This window comes from Epinephelus lanceolatus, chromosome 14, assembly GCF_041903045.1.
Source record: "Epinephelus lanceolatus isolate andai-2023 chromosome 14, ASM4190304v1, whole genome shotgun sequence".
Taxonomy (NCBI): domain Eukaryota; kingdom Metazoa; phylum Chordata; class Actinopteri; order Perciformes; family Serranidae; genus Epinephelus; species Epinephelus lanceolatus.
The window spans coordinates 16,175,433-16,194,589 of record NC_135747.1 but is presented as its reverse complement, the minus strand read 5'-3'; the positions used below and the strand labels follow the sequence as shown (position 1 = coordinate 16,194,589).

Below are 19,157 nucleotides of genomic sequence, written 5' to 3'. Positions count from 1 at the left end.
AATCTGAAGTGAGACAAGCTGAGAGATCAGAAACTTGTCCACATAATCCCCAAGGCCTTTTGTTTGACAAATCTGCCATGTCTGCTGATAACATATGCCACTTTATCTTGCTGGACTATAATGTCTCAAACATGATCAAGTCATTAAAACAAGGTAATCCCTTCTCTTTCACAAAAGAACCTGGAGATTCTCTCTCAGGTTGCCTTGTTGATAGTGCCAAATGGAGGAAGTGTGCTTCCAACTTTGCTTACTGTATCCAGGTTGCAGTTGGGCTGACATATTGGCCTGCCTGGTTATTTGGGTCAATGCTGGCTATTCATACTGTGGATTAGTGTTCGCAAAACAGAGTGGTTACCTGGCCCTAATCACACAATATAGTAAGCACTTGGAAGCTGGCTTGTTTGCCTTTCTTCTTTTTCTTTCCTTGTTTTTATTTCCGTACCCTTTCAGATTAAAAGCACCCAGTCTGGTTTCTCCTTTTGTCCTCTTTGCAATACATGAAGAACAAATGCAATCATATATGTTTTTAAGTACCTTTTTAATAAGCCATTTATTACTTTCTGAGGTAAAATTTAAAAGTAATTTAAGTTTAATGTGTAAAATGTTAAGTACCCAAGTGAATTATGTGTCACTCTACATCTCAGTAATTTAAATCTTTACAAAATAGTGTGTTTAGTTTATTTCTGATGCCAGAAAATCATTTTTATTCCCTCGCATTATTCCTCCTGTTCAACCTTGACTATGCTCTTGACCCAGAGTTAGTAGACCTATCCCTAAAAATAAATACGACGTGCTTGGGTGACTCGTCTTGACACCTAGCAATAAAAGACAGTTTCAGTAAAATATTATTCATTTATTACTTCTATTCTTATATTGCTCTATGTCAGAGCAGCAGCTCAAGGTTTGGCACTTGACTTTCTAACATTACGTGCGAGGATCAACTATTACATTGGTACACAAAAAAACATTCACAACCAATGTTTTCTTCTTAACCCCGTTAAGGCTAATTTACACCATGGTCTCTCATACCGACTCTTTTGTTGAGATATGACAACAGTCGAAAAAAAAGAAAAACAATGATCATTAGTAAATACATTAAAGATTATCTGTGCAAATACCTCAATTTGAGATGCTGAAGACATGGACCTAACATGTTATTACATCTGCTAGTTCAAGACATCAATGCAGAATTAAAAAAAGAGGTGAAAAACTTTTTTTTTTCCTTCCCAGAAAATTGATTAAAGGAACAATTTTAAGACATCAGCTATTCTCCTGATTATCATTAAGTTACAGTTAAAAATGAAACACATTGGGGTAATGAAATCGTATCGACTACATATTAATTGCATAAGATGTTTGACAGTTTGTGGGAGTCACGATACACTTCATGTCAGCGCTTACAATGCATCCAATCTGGATCTATTGGTGATGACACTAATCTTAAAGTGCATGATAAAACACCCAAGTACATTATAAGCACACTGCATGCATTCATACCTTTTTAGTATGATCATTTCAGAAAACTCACAATGCAATAAAATGCTCTGTGAATCTGACATCATTGTTAAAAAAATGTATTTTTTTGCACTAGAAGCTGTTAACCCCTTTGTTTTTGAATTTTGTGTTAGGCCTAAATCATTATCTTTTCATTACTCATATAATAAATTGTATATTGATGTGCTTATAATGCCTTGAGAGCAACACACTTTAAGTAAATGTGACTAGTCCTCACATAGGATCATAGCCAAAACAAGTAGAGGCATGGTCATGCATGCATTTATCAGCTTAATTTAAGATGAGAAATCATTTCAACCGTGTTAAGAAGGATTCAAGTACACTTACACTACCTTTAACCCTAAACATCGTTGGCTAATGTCCTTTTTTTCTTTTGAATGTCAGATGATGTCTACACAGGCCATAGTACAGACGCATATGGCAGTGATTCCAGTGTTTCTGAGCAGAATGTACGAACAACAAATCCTGCTGAACCCATGAAAACATAGTAGCACTCCTTCAGAGATTCTGTAAGGCAGAGACACGTGACAGTCTTTGATGCGAAAATCCTACATGTGTCTGGCGGACCGCCCAGATTTGAAGCCGATTTGTACCAGCGCATTGTGAATGTTCACAATAACGTTACGATCTTCAGTGGGAAGGCTTTTGTAGAACCTTCGCTTCCACTACAATGGCAGGTTTCTCGATGTCGGCTTTGCTCTGAACCATCCTCAGCTCCAGTTGTGCAGGACTGGGCCTTTTCCCTGGGCCGGCCATCTCTGAAAGAGAGAAGAGAAGTGTAAAGAAAGAAAGAAAGAGCTTGTTGGCCTTAAGCTTTCTGATCAACCTAGCAGTAAACAAGTCTTTCTTTTCTTTCTCTCTTGTAAATACCAAGGCTGTTAATCCTCTTGTTGCATTTTACATGCAGTTACATGAGTAACAGTTAAGACATTACTTCTGTGCCTCATTCTTCATGTAATTACCTTTTACTCAATACCTAACAATGGCAAAACCAAATCTGTGAGATAGTAAACTAAAATAATGTAATCAACTAAGACGTGTGTCTCAACAATGCCACCAACGCCAGTGGCCTCTACGTAACGCACACTGCTGGCTGATTACTATTGATTGTGTGTAAATATAGTACTAACAGCAGAAGGGAGCAAACAGTGCTCCTTTATGTCCAGTAAATGACTTCAAGATAAAGCAGAGAGACCACGACAAACAGAAGTCAATAAACATACACAATCCCTACCGTTGGCATAAGTGATGGTCCTCTTAATGACATGGTGCATGACTGAAACAGTCTTTTCACAGGCAGTCTGTGAAAAACAGAGGGAAGACAAGGTTACAAGCAAATCAGGGTTGATTTATTACAGTGTGGCAACATAATCAGACCAGATCCTATCAGCTTTTGATTAAAATGTCAAGTGTGCTACTAACCTTCAGGTCTTTGGGGTGATGGTGAGTCCAGGCTAGCAACATGGCAGCAAACAGGTCTCCTGTCCCCACAAACACAGCGTCCACTTTGGGGATGTCCATGCAGATTTTCTGACTGGTGTTGCTCCTATCTGGTTTCACTACAGTGAGGACACACAAGATAATTATATCAAAACTATCTTGAAGCAAAAGTAAAATTCCATGCAAAAGTAAAAACTCCATAATGTGTTATAAACAGCATTTTAGATTAGTTTATGAGGATCCTCATTAGCTCCAGCAATGCTGCAGCAATTCTCTCTGGAGTCTACAAAACAGACTTAACATAATGACAATGCAACCATTACAACTTAAATCATAACACATAACAGTTGTTATGATCATAATTTATCATAACATTAAAGAATACACAGAGCCATACATAACATCATAACGCATACATTATATTAACACATAACACTACAGAAGAAACAGGACATGACTAAGACACACACTCATAGAAGACAAGCTCCTGACAATTCTATCATCAGCTTAAAGGAACAGCCCATCAGTTTCCCTAAAATTTTGCAAAACATAGTACACACTGTTTCCCTCTTGCAGTCAGAGATACTGGAGTGAAACACACTATTTTGATTATTGTACTGACACACTGAAAATCATAAATACTGTCAATTTCTATCCAGTATTCAATACAATCAGCAAAATACATTCACAAATAATAGTAACAATAGTCCGTCCCTTTACCGTTTTTCTGGTCCACAACTCAGACAGACCCTCCAGTCATGACCCAAATGACTTTATCAAATTCACTACTGCATTTTGTTCAAAATTTAGTCTACATCTTTCAACTTCTCTAGTCAAAAGATCGGCAAATGCTCAGTACATGTCTGCTGTTCTGATTGTGTTTGTCCTTATATTTTGGTAATGTCTGGTAGAGTAGTGAAATCTAACTACACTGAATGACTATTTCTTATACAAAATACACAGAGTCATTGTAACAGAGATGTTTCTTAAAAATACATCATCCGTAGTAACTAAATTTGTCCTGTATTCACAGCAGAGCGCTATACCTGCTGCTCTGGTTTGTATCATTTGTAATTTTTTTCTCTTTTCCATTGAAGCATTAGACCAAGCTGATTGGCAAGAATCATGATTGGACAATATTAAAGCCTGAGTCACCTGTCTAATTTAATTTTGTGTCAAAAATTCTCCACATCTTTTCATGACAGAAATACCATTTTCTGTTTTAGCAACTATCTTATACATGTATTTTGTCCATGATAATTTACTATGTAAGACAATACCCAGAGCTTAGTGTCTTGCATTTGGATCATAGACACATCAATTATGCGGAGACATAAACTGGTTTTCTACTAAGTGTGCAGTTTGAACCAAATACGATGCTATTTGTCTCATTCAGGACCATTTTCCATCCCACCACTGATCAATTTTAATTTTAAATCTGTATTTTACTCAATGATGGTGATTGTCGACTCATCCGCATACACTGGAATATGGGACTTATGTAAAACCAGTGAAAATGATGTACAGTAAAAAATAAAAAAATAAAAAACAGGAAAGTAGATGTTCTGTCTGAAGAAAGTTGGTCTGCAACTTTACCTATTTTTTGGCTCCCAAGGGCCACCAGGAACTGGTCCCCACGTTTCGAGGGCAGGTCTGTACTAGTAAGGACCACAGTCTCTGGACCCATTTTATGAAGCAAGTCCATCACCTGGAGAGTAGAAGACAGCCAATGTCCTCAAGCTTTGTACTTTTTGGTGTCAGAAACTAAACTAGAAACAGCACAGTGAGAAATGTGTTTGGCACTCACCTCAACAGCATCCTGCTCTGTGGTGATTTTCCTCCCAGTTAATATCCTGTGGGAAAAAGAACAGTAGTCACAGATGTACCATTATAAGTATTTACCTGCATTTGTATAATGATCAGTGGCTCAGACAATATTTCTCCCTCGTAGCTTAAAATGCCAAATTAGTGTCAACCCCTAATTCATTTTTACAGCTAGCTTTTATGGATGTTTTTCAAACTATGCAGTGTAGTGTACTATAAACTGTGTTTATGATGATTGGAAGTGCACTCACTCTGCTTCAAACTGGTTGGGGGTGAGGATGTCTGCTATAGGCACTACTTTGTCCCTGTAAACTGGCAGCAGGTACTCTGGAACATACTGAAACACAGCGCAAAAACAAGGATTTTATTCATTTTAACCCGGTTTTCCATGCAGTTTTTAACCCCCTTACATGTGACATCACTTTGTGAATGGTGTGCAGGAAAAGTACAAAAAGATACATTTATCAGCTGTATAGTTTAGACGACGAAAAATGGGAATTCACTAAAAGATGCTTACCATAGCACCATGGTCTCCCATCACTGGATCACAAACTGTGAAAAGAAGAATCAAAATTAAGCCTTGGACTTACTGCTTAAAGCAAAAGTTAAACCTTGTCAGGGCTATAAAAATGATTAGTTTCTGATTATTTTATCAACTTGTAGCTTGTCAGAAATTAGTGAAAATGCCCATCATCATTTCCTAAAACCCAAGATGATGCCATCGATTTATTATTTTGGTCTAGAAAACAGTTTAAAACCTAAGGATATGCAGTTTAACATCACTTAATACAAAGAAAAGCAGCAATTGTCACAACTGAGAAACTGGAAGCAGAGTGTCTTTAGCACTCTTGCGTGAAACAATCGATCAGTTATCATCATTTTTCTGTCCTTCAACTAATCAATTCATCCAACCAGTATTAGTTATATCAATTTTAATAGGGCTGGGAGATATGGAGAAAACTAAATATCAAAATATTTTTGACAAAATAACATAATATCAATATTGCAACGATATTGTAGGGTTGACTATTGGTGTTTTCACAGAATATTTACACAATGAGATTTTTGATAAATACAAAAACAGTAACGTGGAAATAATGACTCGAAAAATAATAGACAGCTAGAACAATCTGCTCAGTTCAGAAAATCACATCACTTTACTGTAATGAAGCCTTTAAAACCAGGAGAAGACAACACAGACAATATTACAATATCCAAAATCTCGGGCAATATCCAGTGTAATGTACTAATATTCTCACAATCCTGAAATGTCTAACTTTGATACAATGCCTTGAATATCATTTTTGATACCACGGGGAAAAACTGACAATGAGGGCATACTTTTTTTTTCTCTTTTTTTTTTTAAAAGATAAACATAACAAGGCTAAAACAAGACAACAACTTTTCTTGGTAAGCAGCAGAAAACAGCAGAATGACTCTAGTAAACATTATCAGCACCAGTGTACTGATAATGCAGAGAAATACTGGATTGTTGGGGCCAATGCTAATACCAGTATTGATACATATGTACCAATGACTTAAGTGCACTGAAACAGTAAACTTCATTGGACATGTAATGATTAGAAATTACTTACAGTATTTTTTTTCTGCACTGTTCTGTTAAAAATAAACTTTACATATCAGATAACATATGAGCCGATATCAATATATCTGTCATAGGCCAATATTGGCTAACTGATATATCAGTCCGACTCTACTTAAAGTGGTTTTAAATATTCGGAATCGATATGTATTGAATAGGGTTGCAAATTGGGAGTATTTTCCTTAATCAGTGATTGGTAACAATAATGTTTGCTTATACCAAACAATACCAATTGCGTTTTTTTTTCCACAATCAAAGCTCACAGCAACATGTTGCATATTCTTTGATAGTACTGTATATCCTGTCAAACATTTAAAGCTGTAGAGGCGTCGACATGTGAAACACATTGAATATAACTGAATTATGCTTCAATTTCCCCGCCTCATTTTCAGTGTCGTCGCCGCACTCTTTTTTCAGACCCCAAGATGGCTGCTTTGTCATAAAATCGTTATATTGCGTCCTTTGTTTACTTATGCTAGTCACTGAAACATTCTTTCAAAACACACCAATCAACTAATAGATAGAATGTGACAGGAGACTATACATTGTTTAGTTTTCAGAATCAGATCACAGAATCAGCTTTCACAGGCTGAATCAAATTCTTAACGACCGATTAAGTGACTGTTGATTATTGTTTTCGCCCCTAGTGTTGACAAATCGATATTCTTGACAACACTAGTCTACTATGACAATATTGATAAATACACATATATTGCTGAGCCCTATTTGAAATGTAAACATTGTTAACAGTGCACGCTCACCATATACCAGGCTGGGATTGGTCTTCTTCAGCTCCTGAATAATGTCAACCACCATCTCCAGGAAGGAGGCGTCTCTGCTGTATCCTTGGGGATGAAAGGAAAATTACCTAATGTGAGCCTGCTTTACTTTGCTGCTCCCTCTCCAAGTAATCAAACCACTAACCAAAGTGTGTCAATCCAAATATGGCAGCTCATACCAACTAATGGCCAAATTAATAGAGTGAGTCAGTCAGGAAAAAATGCAGGTACACTGTACTCGTGTTTGCAAATCAATAACTCTGAGCTGAAAAACCTGCCCCTTCACTCAAACTGCAGCACCACATTGTGGCTGCATTGGATTTCTGTCCTGCTGAGGCTGCTGCTGCTGCTGAAGGGAAATTCAGTATCTCTGCTAATACAGAGCAAAACAAAGCTGTCATAAATTGTGTCTGTTCAAGATCCATGCTGCCATGTTTGGGCTTCCTCACCTCCATATTTCTTTAGTCTTAACAGGGATGCAGGGCTCAGACTCACCTGTGAGGATGTAGTCATAGTGGTTCACCTTATTGAGCTTAATGCCCTCATAAAGCACATTTAGCTCCTCTGCTGTCAGTACTTGGCCTTTCCAGTGGGCGTAGCCTAGGATTAAAGAGGGAGAACGGAGGTTACAAACAACATGACATTTAAGAGATACTGACTTTGAATTTGTAAAACAAAACTCAAGACATTTCATGAGTTTTTGGGGACCTGTGGGGGACCATGACACACACTAGACGTTACCTTAACTTAGAAAAACAGTGTGTGTGAATCAATCTAAAATATAGACACCCAAATGTTTTTCTCCTCCTTGCTCCGTCTTCCCATCCCCCCGCTCCCTCTGCGGAGGTCCCTCTCCTCTGTGTCGAGGGCCAAACCGGGGCCTCCACACTGAGTGAATGGGATGCCTGTATCCTGGCTGCCAGCTTCCCCCTTTCTTTGTCCCTCTTTCACCACTGACCTGGAATAAACCCGCAAAAGCTGTTCTGACTGCAAATGATGGGACACAGAATGGATGCACACACAAACACACTTTGGTTTATCCTTCACACTGTTCACAGGGAGCCCAAACCTGACCCCCAGCCAGCGAGAGCACCTCCTGCAGTGAGGACTTCGCAAGGTAGAGGCATGTGCTGTGGTTGGAGGTAAACATTTGTATTAATGCCTCCAATATGAATACTGGTACTAAACTGGTGTGAACTACAAGTAGGATTACATTCTTCACAGCTGGGTAATTTACTCCATATGCTCAACACTGACCAGTTTCCTCTCACAGAGCAGCAGATGCTCATATTGATTTAGGTTGTCCAAATGTCTCCGGTCCCTGTGGTGAAAACACATTCTTCACATACTTTGGCACATAACCCCCAGAATATAATCCAATCCTCTCTGCAAGTGTTTCAACCCACAAGTTTCGATTAAGACAATAAATTTAATGTTGATTTCATTAGTGGATACATATTCTTATTGCCCATTGCACAAAACAACCATGCTGCACATGTACATGTGGGATAATAATAGTGCTGTTAATTTATATATAAGAGAGGCAGCCAACAAGACAGAGATTAAGTTTTTTGGATCAAAAGGATTTTGCAACATTATAGTGTAACATCAGCATTTTCCAACCTGGACCCCATTTTCCCATGTGTTTGTGTTTAAGTTACTAATGGGAACAACAGCTTTTTAATTGGTCCAATGTTGAGCAAGAGGGCTGGCTGCAATGGAACTACTAGGGGTATTTGTTCACCGTCAATTTATGTCAAAGAAAAGTGCTTGTTTTACCACTGACAGACTCAGATTATCATAGTGGGAGTCTGAAAATAATATGCAAAGGAACCAAACTATTTTTGTTATAAAGAAAGATCCATTATGTTTAACCAGAAACAGCTGTGAAATGGCCATCACCAGACCCCATTTAGATAAACATAATTTTAGCGTGTAAAGAGCCTGCATATTTTCACATCTTTTCAACCAAACCAAAGATGGGGATTGTTGAAGTAGTGAAAAGACGAAGTTTGTTGTTTGTTTGTTTGTTTCTGTGGACTTTGCATGAAGTGTGTATTTTACAATGGTAAAATTATTGTATATCTTAGTGGAGTCTGGTGGGTTTGGTCATAGTGATTTCAGGGATGTTTTTGGTAAACAAAAAAAAGATCTTCCTCCCACGAGTAGAGAGAGCTACAGACACAGTGGAGGTAATGTTATATAAACAATGTTCGAAATGCTTAGTATGCTATTTACAGAGATAGCACTGGCGATCTGAACTGGTCAGTGGCGAAAAAAAAGCACTTTTAATGCGCAAACTTATACAGGACGCATTTGCCCCCGTTACCGTTTTAGCTCGTTTCGTGGCTGCCAGCTGCATCCGCCTCCCTCAGTACTGAACCAATTTTAGAATGAGTTGTACCTATGAATCATACGCACACATATACATGGGAAAATAGGGCCCAGGTTGAAAAATACCTAAGTAGCCCACCCCTTGTTGCAGAATATGTTTTATATGTGTTTTTTGTGTGATTATTTGTTGATGTAATGACTTAATAAACTCAATTTAAGGAAGAAACGAACATCACATTTACATTAATTAAAACCCTGGTATGCAGAATTTGTAAGGGACTGTTGCATCTTTTGGCTGACTTTGCATCAACCCTCCTTTAATAGTTAAATACAATGCAGTATTCCTACTATGTAACACACTCCCACGGATATACTAAATGTAAAGTTTACTCAGAAAGAAGATAAACTGATCAGACAGAAATGGTTCTTGGAAAACATTAACTTTAAAACACAGTAACTGACTCCCCTCCTCTAAACCCTACAGATGGTCAAAAAGATTGTATTTCATTAAGTCAGCTAAAGCGTGCATACAGAGCTCAACCAAAGATTTCTGTGCTCGCAGGGCAAAGTACAAGAACTTCAGACAGAGATTAACTCTGTTCATTACACCTCTGAACAGACACCTTGGATACCTAATTAAAGGAACACAGTGGAGTCAAACAAGTAGTTTACTGTCTCCAGTGTTTCTCACTCAAAGATATTGTATTTGTCCTTAACGAACACGCAGTGAATTTATTTCCAAAGCCATTTTATCAATGGTTTGCAACCTGCATTGTCTTTATGAATTTATTTTTTGTGTGTCCTTGTGTGTGCTGGTAGAGCACAGGTTGCAACCAGAATGACCGCTAGTGGTCAAAGTTTACACAAAGAGACTCTCAGATACTGTATGACACTACATGGATCACAACTTAATAGCTTTTGACTTAAGCATTTCCAATCCATGCACTACACCAGTAATGACAAAAACTCACAGCCTCATATTTGAATAAAAAGATGAAAGGGTCAAGTTGTTGGAGAGTGGGAAATGATTGATTATACTTCATGAGACTGAATAAAAACGACTCAGTTCTCTCACACAGGGCAGTTTTAAGAGCACTCAACCAACCTGTGTGATTGGAGAACTGCACAGAGTTGATAGAGTCCACTTCAAAGCCCAGCACCTGAGAAAAGAGAAATTAAGCAGCTGTTAAAACAGAGAACAACGACATTTGTACAAGGAGCTGTTGGATTTCACTGTGCTGTGGGAACAGCACAGTGAATTACTGTGTGAGAGTTGTTCAATGAGAACTGTTTGCTTTCTTAAACCCCAGATTCACTGAAGTGTCCCACTGTCTTTTGTGATCATTGGACGGACTGAAGTCAGTTCTGGCCTACTTCAGTGCACAAATAAATCACATTACATTTTAATACGGTTATGTAATACTTTAGTTCCTGAATGCTTTGTCTGAAAATGATCCTGCAAAGCTTTAGCAGGAAACTTGGTTGAGATAAGGAACATAAAATGGATCATCTATCCACTTTTCTGCACAGTCATACAACTGTTGCAAATGTAGAAATATATTTCTATAGATATTCCTAAAGATATTTCACTGGTAAATATATCCATAGTTCCAGATCAGTTCCTTCACGCAAAGAAACACTGACATATTTTGAATTACACAAACATGGTATTCAAAAGATTTACTTACTCATGCTTGTAAGTCTCAGAACTGTGATTGATATGAAAATGAAAAGCGTCTACAGGTATCAGACACTGTAATGCTTTTTAAGACCTTTTCAAGATAATTTTGAACTGAATTTAAGACTGATTTCTTGAAAAATCGCCTTTTCTTATGCATGTATTGCAGGTTAGTATTAAGGCAAGTGGGATGTATGTGGTCCTGTGCAGAGTTAGGTTATATGCAGTTGGAATATGGTTATTGGACAAACTAACTCTTGCTTCGTCTCAGAAATGTGGTTGATAAGAACATGAAACGCAGGGCGTCTACATGTATCTTACACTTCAATTTAATGCTTCTTGAGACCTTTTCATGACAATTTTTAATCGAATTTAGGACTAATTTTTTATGTTGTCTTTTTCTTATTCATGAATTGCAGTAAGACTTATGGTAAGTAGGATGTACATGATCCCTTGCAGAGGAAGGTTTTATGCATGTTTATATACAGTCTATGGTTTTATGTAGTAAGAATATGGTTATGGGTGTGAGCTAGGTTAATCTACAATCTGCCAACAGTTAAGTGTTAGTATAAAGTAAAAGTGTGACATTCAGTGGTGGGTTTAAAGATTTGTAACATCAGAAATGAGGACTTTCATGCAGAAGAGTTTCATTATTTATGACAAATGAAATTAAAAGATAGATTAATGAAATGAAATTACACGTTTATAGTAATCACGACCTCACACATTCAATTTTAAGACTATTTAATGATGTATAAGACCTATTATTTGCAAAATTTAGGACATTTTTAGACTTTTTAAGGACCTGCAGACACCCTGGAAAAGAAAGCAATAGCTGTCTAGAGTGGAAATCAGATTTAAAAAATCTTTAAGTCTTCAATGTGTTTGAAAGTTATAATGTAAAGTGGTATTTTTGAAAGCTGAGTCTACAGCACACAGAAACGTTAGTATGGTGCTTTAATATTGCCTTCTGCATGAGGAAAAACTACTACTTTGATTTCAAACATTTTATAAATTCACACAGACTTCCTGACCATTATATTCAATAATCAACTCAAAAACAGACTTGTCCAAAGCTCCAACTGACTGCCTACTACCTGTAGCTACACGGTGTGTTGTGTAACGAAGGGGGATAACTGGCAACCCGGCACTAATTCATTTACAAAATGTCAGATTGAAAAGTATTAGGTCAGTTTTTTAGCTGAGTTTGGGGATATGTTAGTATTTACCTTATCTTATTTTATTATACAGCCATTGTCTAGGTCTTTAGCTGGGTGGGTAAAGTCTCAAAACTGGAAAACGGCCTCTGATATTTCAGCAGGACAGTGAAGGATCCTCATGTAACGTCAATGCAAGAGTCCTTTCACAACTCAGGAAGTCAAGCTCTTTGTAGAAAACACACCTCCATATACACCTCCATATATTTTTCTTTCCCTGTTTCATTCTCTATTCTCTGTCTTCTTGGCTTAGCTGAGACATCTTTAGGAGCCACCTGAGTGTAAGCTCCAGGTCTTACCTGCAACGGGAATGTTGCCGACTTGTTCCCAACGTATCCCCTGACAACATGACTCTGAATGGACAACACACGACACTCCATTATCGCAATTATTCCGACTGCGTTTAAAAACACCGCGCAGAGACAACAGACGAGACAAACCCTAGAGCTGCATTAAAAATGTGTGCAGCCTCTGATACGCCGATACTTAGCATGTGAGGAATAACTCCGGCATTGAAGGGCAGAAGCGGTGCCACCGCTAGTGACATCTGGTTTCTCTTCAGGCAGCTATAAGGACACCTAAACTGGTACGTTCAGAGGTTCACGAGGAATGTGGGAGACAACAGCTTCCTACCAGAAAAAACGGTCACATCAGCTTTCAGTTAGTTTAAGGACTGGTTCACGATGTTTGTCTTGGAACAATATTTAGGGTCCGTACAACAGGACTTACTTGCTGTTTTCTTTCCTTATGTTTATACTGGATCTATAATGGGGGACAAATCCACAGTTGCCCTTCGACATATACATTTCACAGTTTACCTGAAGATGACATAAGGCCCCAGCTTCAATTACTCAGCTACTACGTTTTTTTGTTTGTTTGTTTGTTTTTACAGAGAAGGAAGACTACATTTGTTAGAGCAACTTTTTACATTAGAATAACATACAAAAGCATAAACATACAATATCTCGTAGATAATGTGTGTAAAATTAATAACAAAATAAAATAAAATAGGCTAGGGGGAGATTTAAATACATAAAAATAAGAATGATAAAACTGAGTTAGTAAATAAAGAAGAAAAAAACAGGCATGCCAACTTTATCAAAAGGGAGCAAACAGCATTGAGGTCCAACATTAAGGTCATAATTCAAAACAGCAAAAATTTTAACTTTCTTGCTGTTCTGCTAGAGACCATTTTTTTCCAGTGACAAGAAAAACAGTTTAAAGTCATTTATAAACCAGTTAAAGCAGGTATTTCTTAGTATTTCTCCACTTGTCAAATTGTATTTATTATGTCAGAGACAGATGATGAAAGGATGTGAGAGATGTCAAATGTTGGAATATCAATGCAACCCGTGATAACCAGTCAATCTTCAGTGATAAGCACATTTTTTTTTATGTCAGACCAAAATTTTTGGGACACAGGGCATAGAAAAAACGTGTTCTAAAGTTTTCACCACAGAGGGTAAAGGGGTCAACCTCAACTTTAAAACTTTGCTTAAGAAACACAGCTGTTGGATAAATCTTATAAATGATCTTAAAATAAATTTCTCTAACTTTTTGGGCAACAGGTCACTTGATGGATTTAAAATATGCTTTTTCCATAGTAGATAAGGTCATTGACCCTGGAGACAGTGTATGTAACCCTCTGTAATAATCATGAAACACTCTGGATTGCAAGATGGTACTAAGAAACTTGTTATCACATAAGTTACACTAGGAAGACTAGATTTTGTCCTCCATCACTTACATTGAAATGCAGTTCACCAGGGATGATGTTTTTCTGTAGGCCAACATGGAAGTTAGCTTTGCCGTGGTTCCATTGTCAAAAAGCCTATGTGATATTTCAGCAAATACACATTCATGATACTTACACATTCTATTCAGCAAGATAATCTTCACAATTAAACACAATTTCCATAATCATTGAAGTCTGAATGCAATTGCCAGAAGTGAAAAAGCTAATGTAAACGAACTACACTATGGTCGCATGACGTAACGTCACCAACAAAGCAAGACTGTAAAGCCATGTTTGGCGTGTTGATGTTGTGTAGTCTCATTTGGCCACTCGTTAGCAGCCGCCATTTTTAAGACACATAGAAGCTTCAAATTCACAGTGAGGTATTTACTGATATATTTTATGTCACAGAACAAAACATGAAAATTCCTAAAGCTTGTGTTAACCACAGACCTTATTTGAGGCTCATTAAACCACAAACCTATTCAAAAACCCACTGACTTTAAGATTAGGGAACTAGAGGCTCGTTTTACAGGTAATATGTTGCTTACAACAAGGTCTGTGGATTATCTTGAGTAACAAGCCAAGTGCCATCTAGTTCCACCACATTCAAGAGAACGCAAACATCTCTACTGCCAATATCTTCAACACTCAGCAACTCACACCAAAACAATCTTGACTGATAAATAGCACTACAGGTAAGAGATAAAATATGTACTTTTGATTTAAAGGTGAACTGTGCCTTTAAATTGTGTTATGTATCCAACTACTCCCTTAATTAATATATATTCAGTGGTGTAGTGGAGGGTATACACATGCCATTGGGATACAAAGGAGGGTACACCCACCTCTTCAACTACACCACTGACAGTTTTCAGAATACAGCACGTACATTTTCAAACCACAGAGTCCAAAAAGAATAAAAACTAATTCAAATAATTTCCACAGTCAGATTTTTAGACATTTATGTCTATAACAAAAATGATAAATCACCTACAAAATACAATCAATTTATATTATAAAGCACTAAGAGAGCACGTACTTCTGCCAAGGCTGCACTCTGCTTTAAATTAGTTATTTTAAGAATAGAAAAGTTTGAGGAAAAATTGAATCTGCATCAGGATCTGCAATTAAAAAACACATATCAATAAAAATTAAGGTGATTAAATGTTGGTGGCCATGGAAATATTACACACACACACACGATTATGACCTCTGAATTATGAGCATTTAAATTCATTATATAGCATCATCAGTGAGTGAAGTGCCATCAGATTTAGAGGTAGACCTGTTCATGAGTAAACAATGTGTTCATAAGTGTTTTGGAAATGTGTGTAAAATCCACACTTGAAGAATCTGGCTATCATTTTGAATATTTTACACTGACCAAGAGAAACGACACTTTAAAATACTAATAATAAAAATAACTCACAAACTGATTTGAGGTTAATGTACAATACTGTAATTCATCACCTATTCTTTAACCTCTGACCTTTTATCATAGTTCATCAGTTTTAATGACTCTTAAGATACAAACTCAGATTAATTGAGGTAAGTATTTTTGTTACCACCAGAGGACAGAAGAGAGCTGAGATTTGATTTGTACCTGATTAAATGAAAAGGCTGAAAAAGCGCAACAGAGGATTGAAAGCACAATATTTCAAGAGTGAATTTTCTCATTATCTTTTTATTTTTCTTCCATATCACAAAAGGGGCTTTAATTGGAGATATGAAGCAAAGAAAAAAAACACGAGGACCTTTAGCTGCCAATGAGGAATTTTGTTATTCAGCTGTTCAAGCTGTGTAGGGGAGAGCTGAGGGAGGTCTCGGTGACATGGAAGATCAGGGGCAGCTAGTTACAAATAAGGACTGAAAAAGATGCAGTTGAAGGATCGGCTGAGCAGATCACAAAGCACACTGGCCCTGACATCTGGGTGAGGAGCACAGAGCCCACATAGAGAACAGTGAGAGCCAGGTGGATGAGCTGAAAGCTGAGCTAATCATCACTAAAATATAAACCGCTGCAGAGAAAGACATCTGCTGCAGACTGATTACTTCTTTGTGGATCATTATCAATGATGGTCTTGAGAAACTTTGCTGAAGTGTGCACTTTTGTACTCATTTTAAACTCTGGGTGAATCCTTTAAAAAAATAAAGTGGTATGGATCAAGTGGGTAAATTCGGTTAATAAACAATAGCTTTCATTGGGTTTGGTAACAAACTGCTTTACAGGCCCATATTGTTTTTAATCATTCACAAGGCACACAGAAATCAACTTTCTTGTCTTGTCCAGCCCTGATCACAGTGCTGATACCTCTGCAGGCTAGACCTGACTGCCAGAGTATCACACAATATCTTAAATAACATATATGAAATCATACAAAACACATTTGTACAGACAGACTGGAAACGTATCACATGATAAGGTACAATATAACCAGTTTATATCATAATCACTAATCAATAATGAAAGATAGATTTAGAAAGGGTGCATCACAATGAAAGTGATAACAGCAGTGATAACCAAGGATGGAGTCCATGAGAATAATCCTTGTCAGTGTCTGGTGTCCAGCACTGACAGAGTACTGACGGCCAGAGGGAGGAAACATCTGTGCGTTCAGTGGTGCACCTTGTTGCTATCAGTCTGCTAATGACAGTGTTCATCCAGAGAGGCATGACGGTGCGTGTCAGTCCCACGATGGCGGAGAAAGTTTTCACATCCTTTACTTAGGTAGCAACACCACACCCCAGAAATTACAAGTAGAGGGAAATGTAAATATTACTTAAGTTAAAAAGCATGTATCATCAGCAAAATGTGATGAAAGTGTCAAAGACAAAAGTACTCAATGCTGAATATTGGCCTCTCTGAGTATTAAACTTTCATGTATTATGTAAATTATGATCACTGATGCATTAATGTGTAGTCGATGTGGAGCTCATAAGTAACTACAGCTGCCAAATAATTGTTATAGTAGTAGTAACAAAGTATTGAGTGACATGAAATGGAAATCCTCAAGTACAAACACCATAAACACCATAATTGAAGGTGAAAGTAGTTATGTCACCTGTGACGGACAGTAACTAAGTACATTTACTCAAGTACTTTACTTAAGCGCAACTTTGAGGTACTTAGACCTCACTTGAGTAATTCAGTTTTCTGCCACCTCATACGTCTCCTCCTCTACATTTATTTGATAACTTTAATTTCTTTACAGACTGAGATTAGTATTATAAAATATATATTATGACAAATACACTATGATTTATTATTCTTCCAAACCATAAACAGCATCAAAACATACTCAAAACAAAATCAAATCAGTGAGGCTATGATTTACAATAAATAAAAAATAGATGTTCAAGACAACATATTGTTTGGTATTCACACAGTAGCCCCTTATGGACACAGAGCCAGCACAATAAATAAATAATACAAATCCTTCCCTCGTGGTCAAAATACCAGAAGTTCGACAGACTTTTTGTATTCATGAATCTGTTGATATTTGTATAGAAGAAAAATACTTGTTTGATGAATCGCTAAACCAAATTAATGAAGGTTTCTGATTTTTCCATTCACATGAGTGAATGTGATATTTAGCCATTATTATGATGATGTTAACCATATCAGATATTTCCTTGGAGAAGTTATCTTTGTAGATTAGAAATTTTCTATTTGAATACATAGCCAGTCATTTATATTGTGCCAAAATTGTAATGTGACTGAACAGAAAGAAGAAAAAAAAAATCAATAGTTTCAGGTTCTTCAAAACAAAAACAACAATGGTTTCTGCTGCTAGATAACATCTGTTAATGATTCTAAAATGTATTTCTTTGGTCTTTGGCGAAACTGGCCATTTTAAATATTTTGTCTGTGATTGCTAAATTATTAGGGACTGTTCATTATTTATAAGGGGGAGGGTTGGTGCAAAAAGGAAGAGGCATGGCAAATCATTTTAGGTACTGGGGAGGGACTTATATTTTTAGTTTTTATATAGTTTTTAGTTTGGCTTAGGAGAGGGGCATACAAATGTAAATGGTTGTCAGATTTTTTAAAGGAAACGTGGGTGGGTTTGGAAGGTATTGTATGGCAGAACTGCCAAAGTTATATAACTTATCATAGCCAGAAACTGTAAAAACTGAAATTATCATTAGATTATTTAGATTTCCAACAGTGCTTGGACACGTGACAAATGCTTCCCTAAGAAAACAAAACAAAACAAAAACATGACCAAATCTGATGTTGTTGCCCATTTTTCATCAAAATTACTTCATTGTACATCTCCTTTAAAATTTGGCCAAAAATAAACTGTGTGCACTGACTAAAAATCTGGACAGCCGAGTCAGTGATCTCTTTAAAGTCCCTTCTTAAAACATACTTTTATTGGAGAGCCTTTCCTGATTTTACTTGAGTTTTAGGTTAATTTAAAGTGTTTTCTATTTCCTCAGTTTTTATACCCCAAAGTGTTTTTTATCAGTTCTTTTAGAAGCTGTTGTTTTCACGTCTTGTCTGTTTTAGTCATTGACACACTTATTTTGTAACTGTTTTGAAAAGCCCTTTATAAATAAATATTATTATAATATTATCATTAACAAGCATGCACAACAAGAGTGAGAACCAAGTCTTTTCTTTTGTAAGATTTAAAAATCTAATAAATGATTTATAGTGGAGGGAGGGTCATGCATTTTATTCCAGTCACTCAGGGAGGCTCAAGGATAAAAAAAAAAAAGAAAAAGAAAAAGAAAAAGAAAAAGCCACAGCCAACCACCCTCCTCCTCCTCCTCCTCTGATAAGTAACGGACAGTCCCTTACTGCTTATTCTGATTATTGTGTGTCTTGTGTAACCAGAAAAGCATTAACATTTGATACATTTCCGGACAGTGTCGTAGTTAAATCTGGCAGCATGCAGGTATGGAGGGCATCACCTGGTGTAAACACACAGAGGTTTTATGTCTCTGCCCTCAGCCAGTGCTGAGTATCCCTCCGCCCTGTGCAGCCTGAACGCATCCCCACAGCCTGGAAGTAGACCCGCCT

The 19,157-nt window shown here is 37.1% G+C and overlaps 1 protein-coding gene across 1 annotated transcript; it reads right to left on the bottom strand.

The window, feature by feature from the left end:
• Positions 1 to 838: 838 nt before the first annotated feature.
• Positions 839 to 12,970, bottom strand: LOC117248690 (pyridoxal kinase-like). The gene is made up of 11 exons (XM_033613912.2): positions 12,690 to 12,970; positions 10,601 to 10,655; positions 7,657 to 7,761; positions 7,144 to 7,227; positions 5,297 to 5,331; positions 5,031 to 5,116; positions 4,763 to 4,808; positions 4,552 to 4,663; positions 2,938 to 3,074; positions 2,750 to 2,816; positions 839 to 2,273 (listed from the first exon to the last, which is right to left on the bottom strand). The coding sequence occupies exons 1-11, from the start codon at positions 12,768 to 12,770 to the stop codon at positions 2,146 to 2,148; spliced, it is 936 nt and encodes a 311-aa protein (XP_033469803.1). The 5' UTR covers positions 12,771 to 12,970; the 3' UTR covers positions 839 to 2,145.
• Between the last annotated feature and the right edge of the window lie 6,187 nt (positions 12,971 to 19,157).

What these genes read in the sequence shown, in the direction of transcription:
- LOC117248690 (XM_033613912.2), bottom strand. Translation starts at nt 12,770, where the DNA reads ATGGAGTGTCGTGTGTTGTCCATTCAGAGTCATGTTGTCAGGGGATAC. An exon ending in GCAGTTCTCCAATCACACAG is followed by an intron (nt 7,762 to 10,600) that starts GTTGGTTGAGTG and finishes CTTTAATCCTAG; the next exon opens with GCTACGCCCACTGGAAAGGC. An exon ending in ATCACCCCAAAGACCTGAAG is followed by an intron (nt 2,817 to 2,937) that starts GTTAGTAGCACA and finishes TGTTTTTCACAG; the next exon opens with ACTGCCTGTGAAAAGACTGT.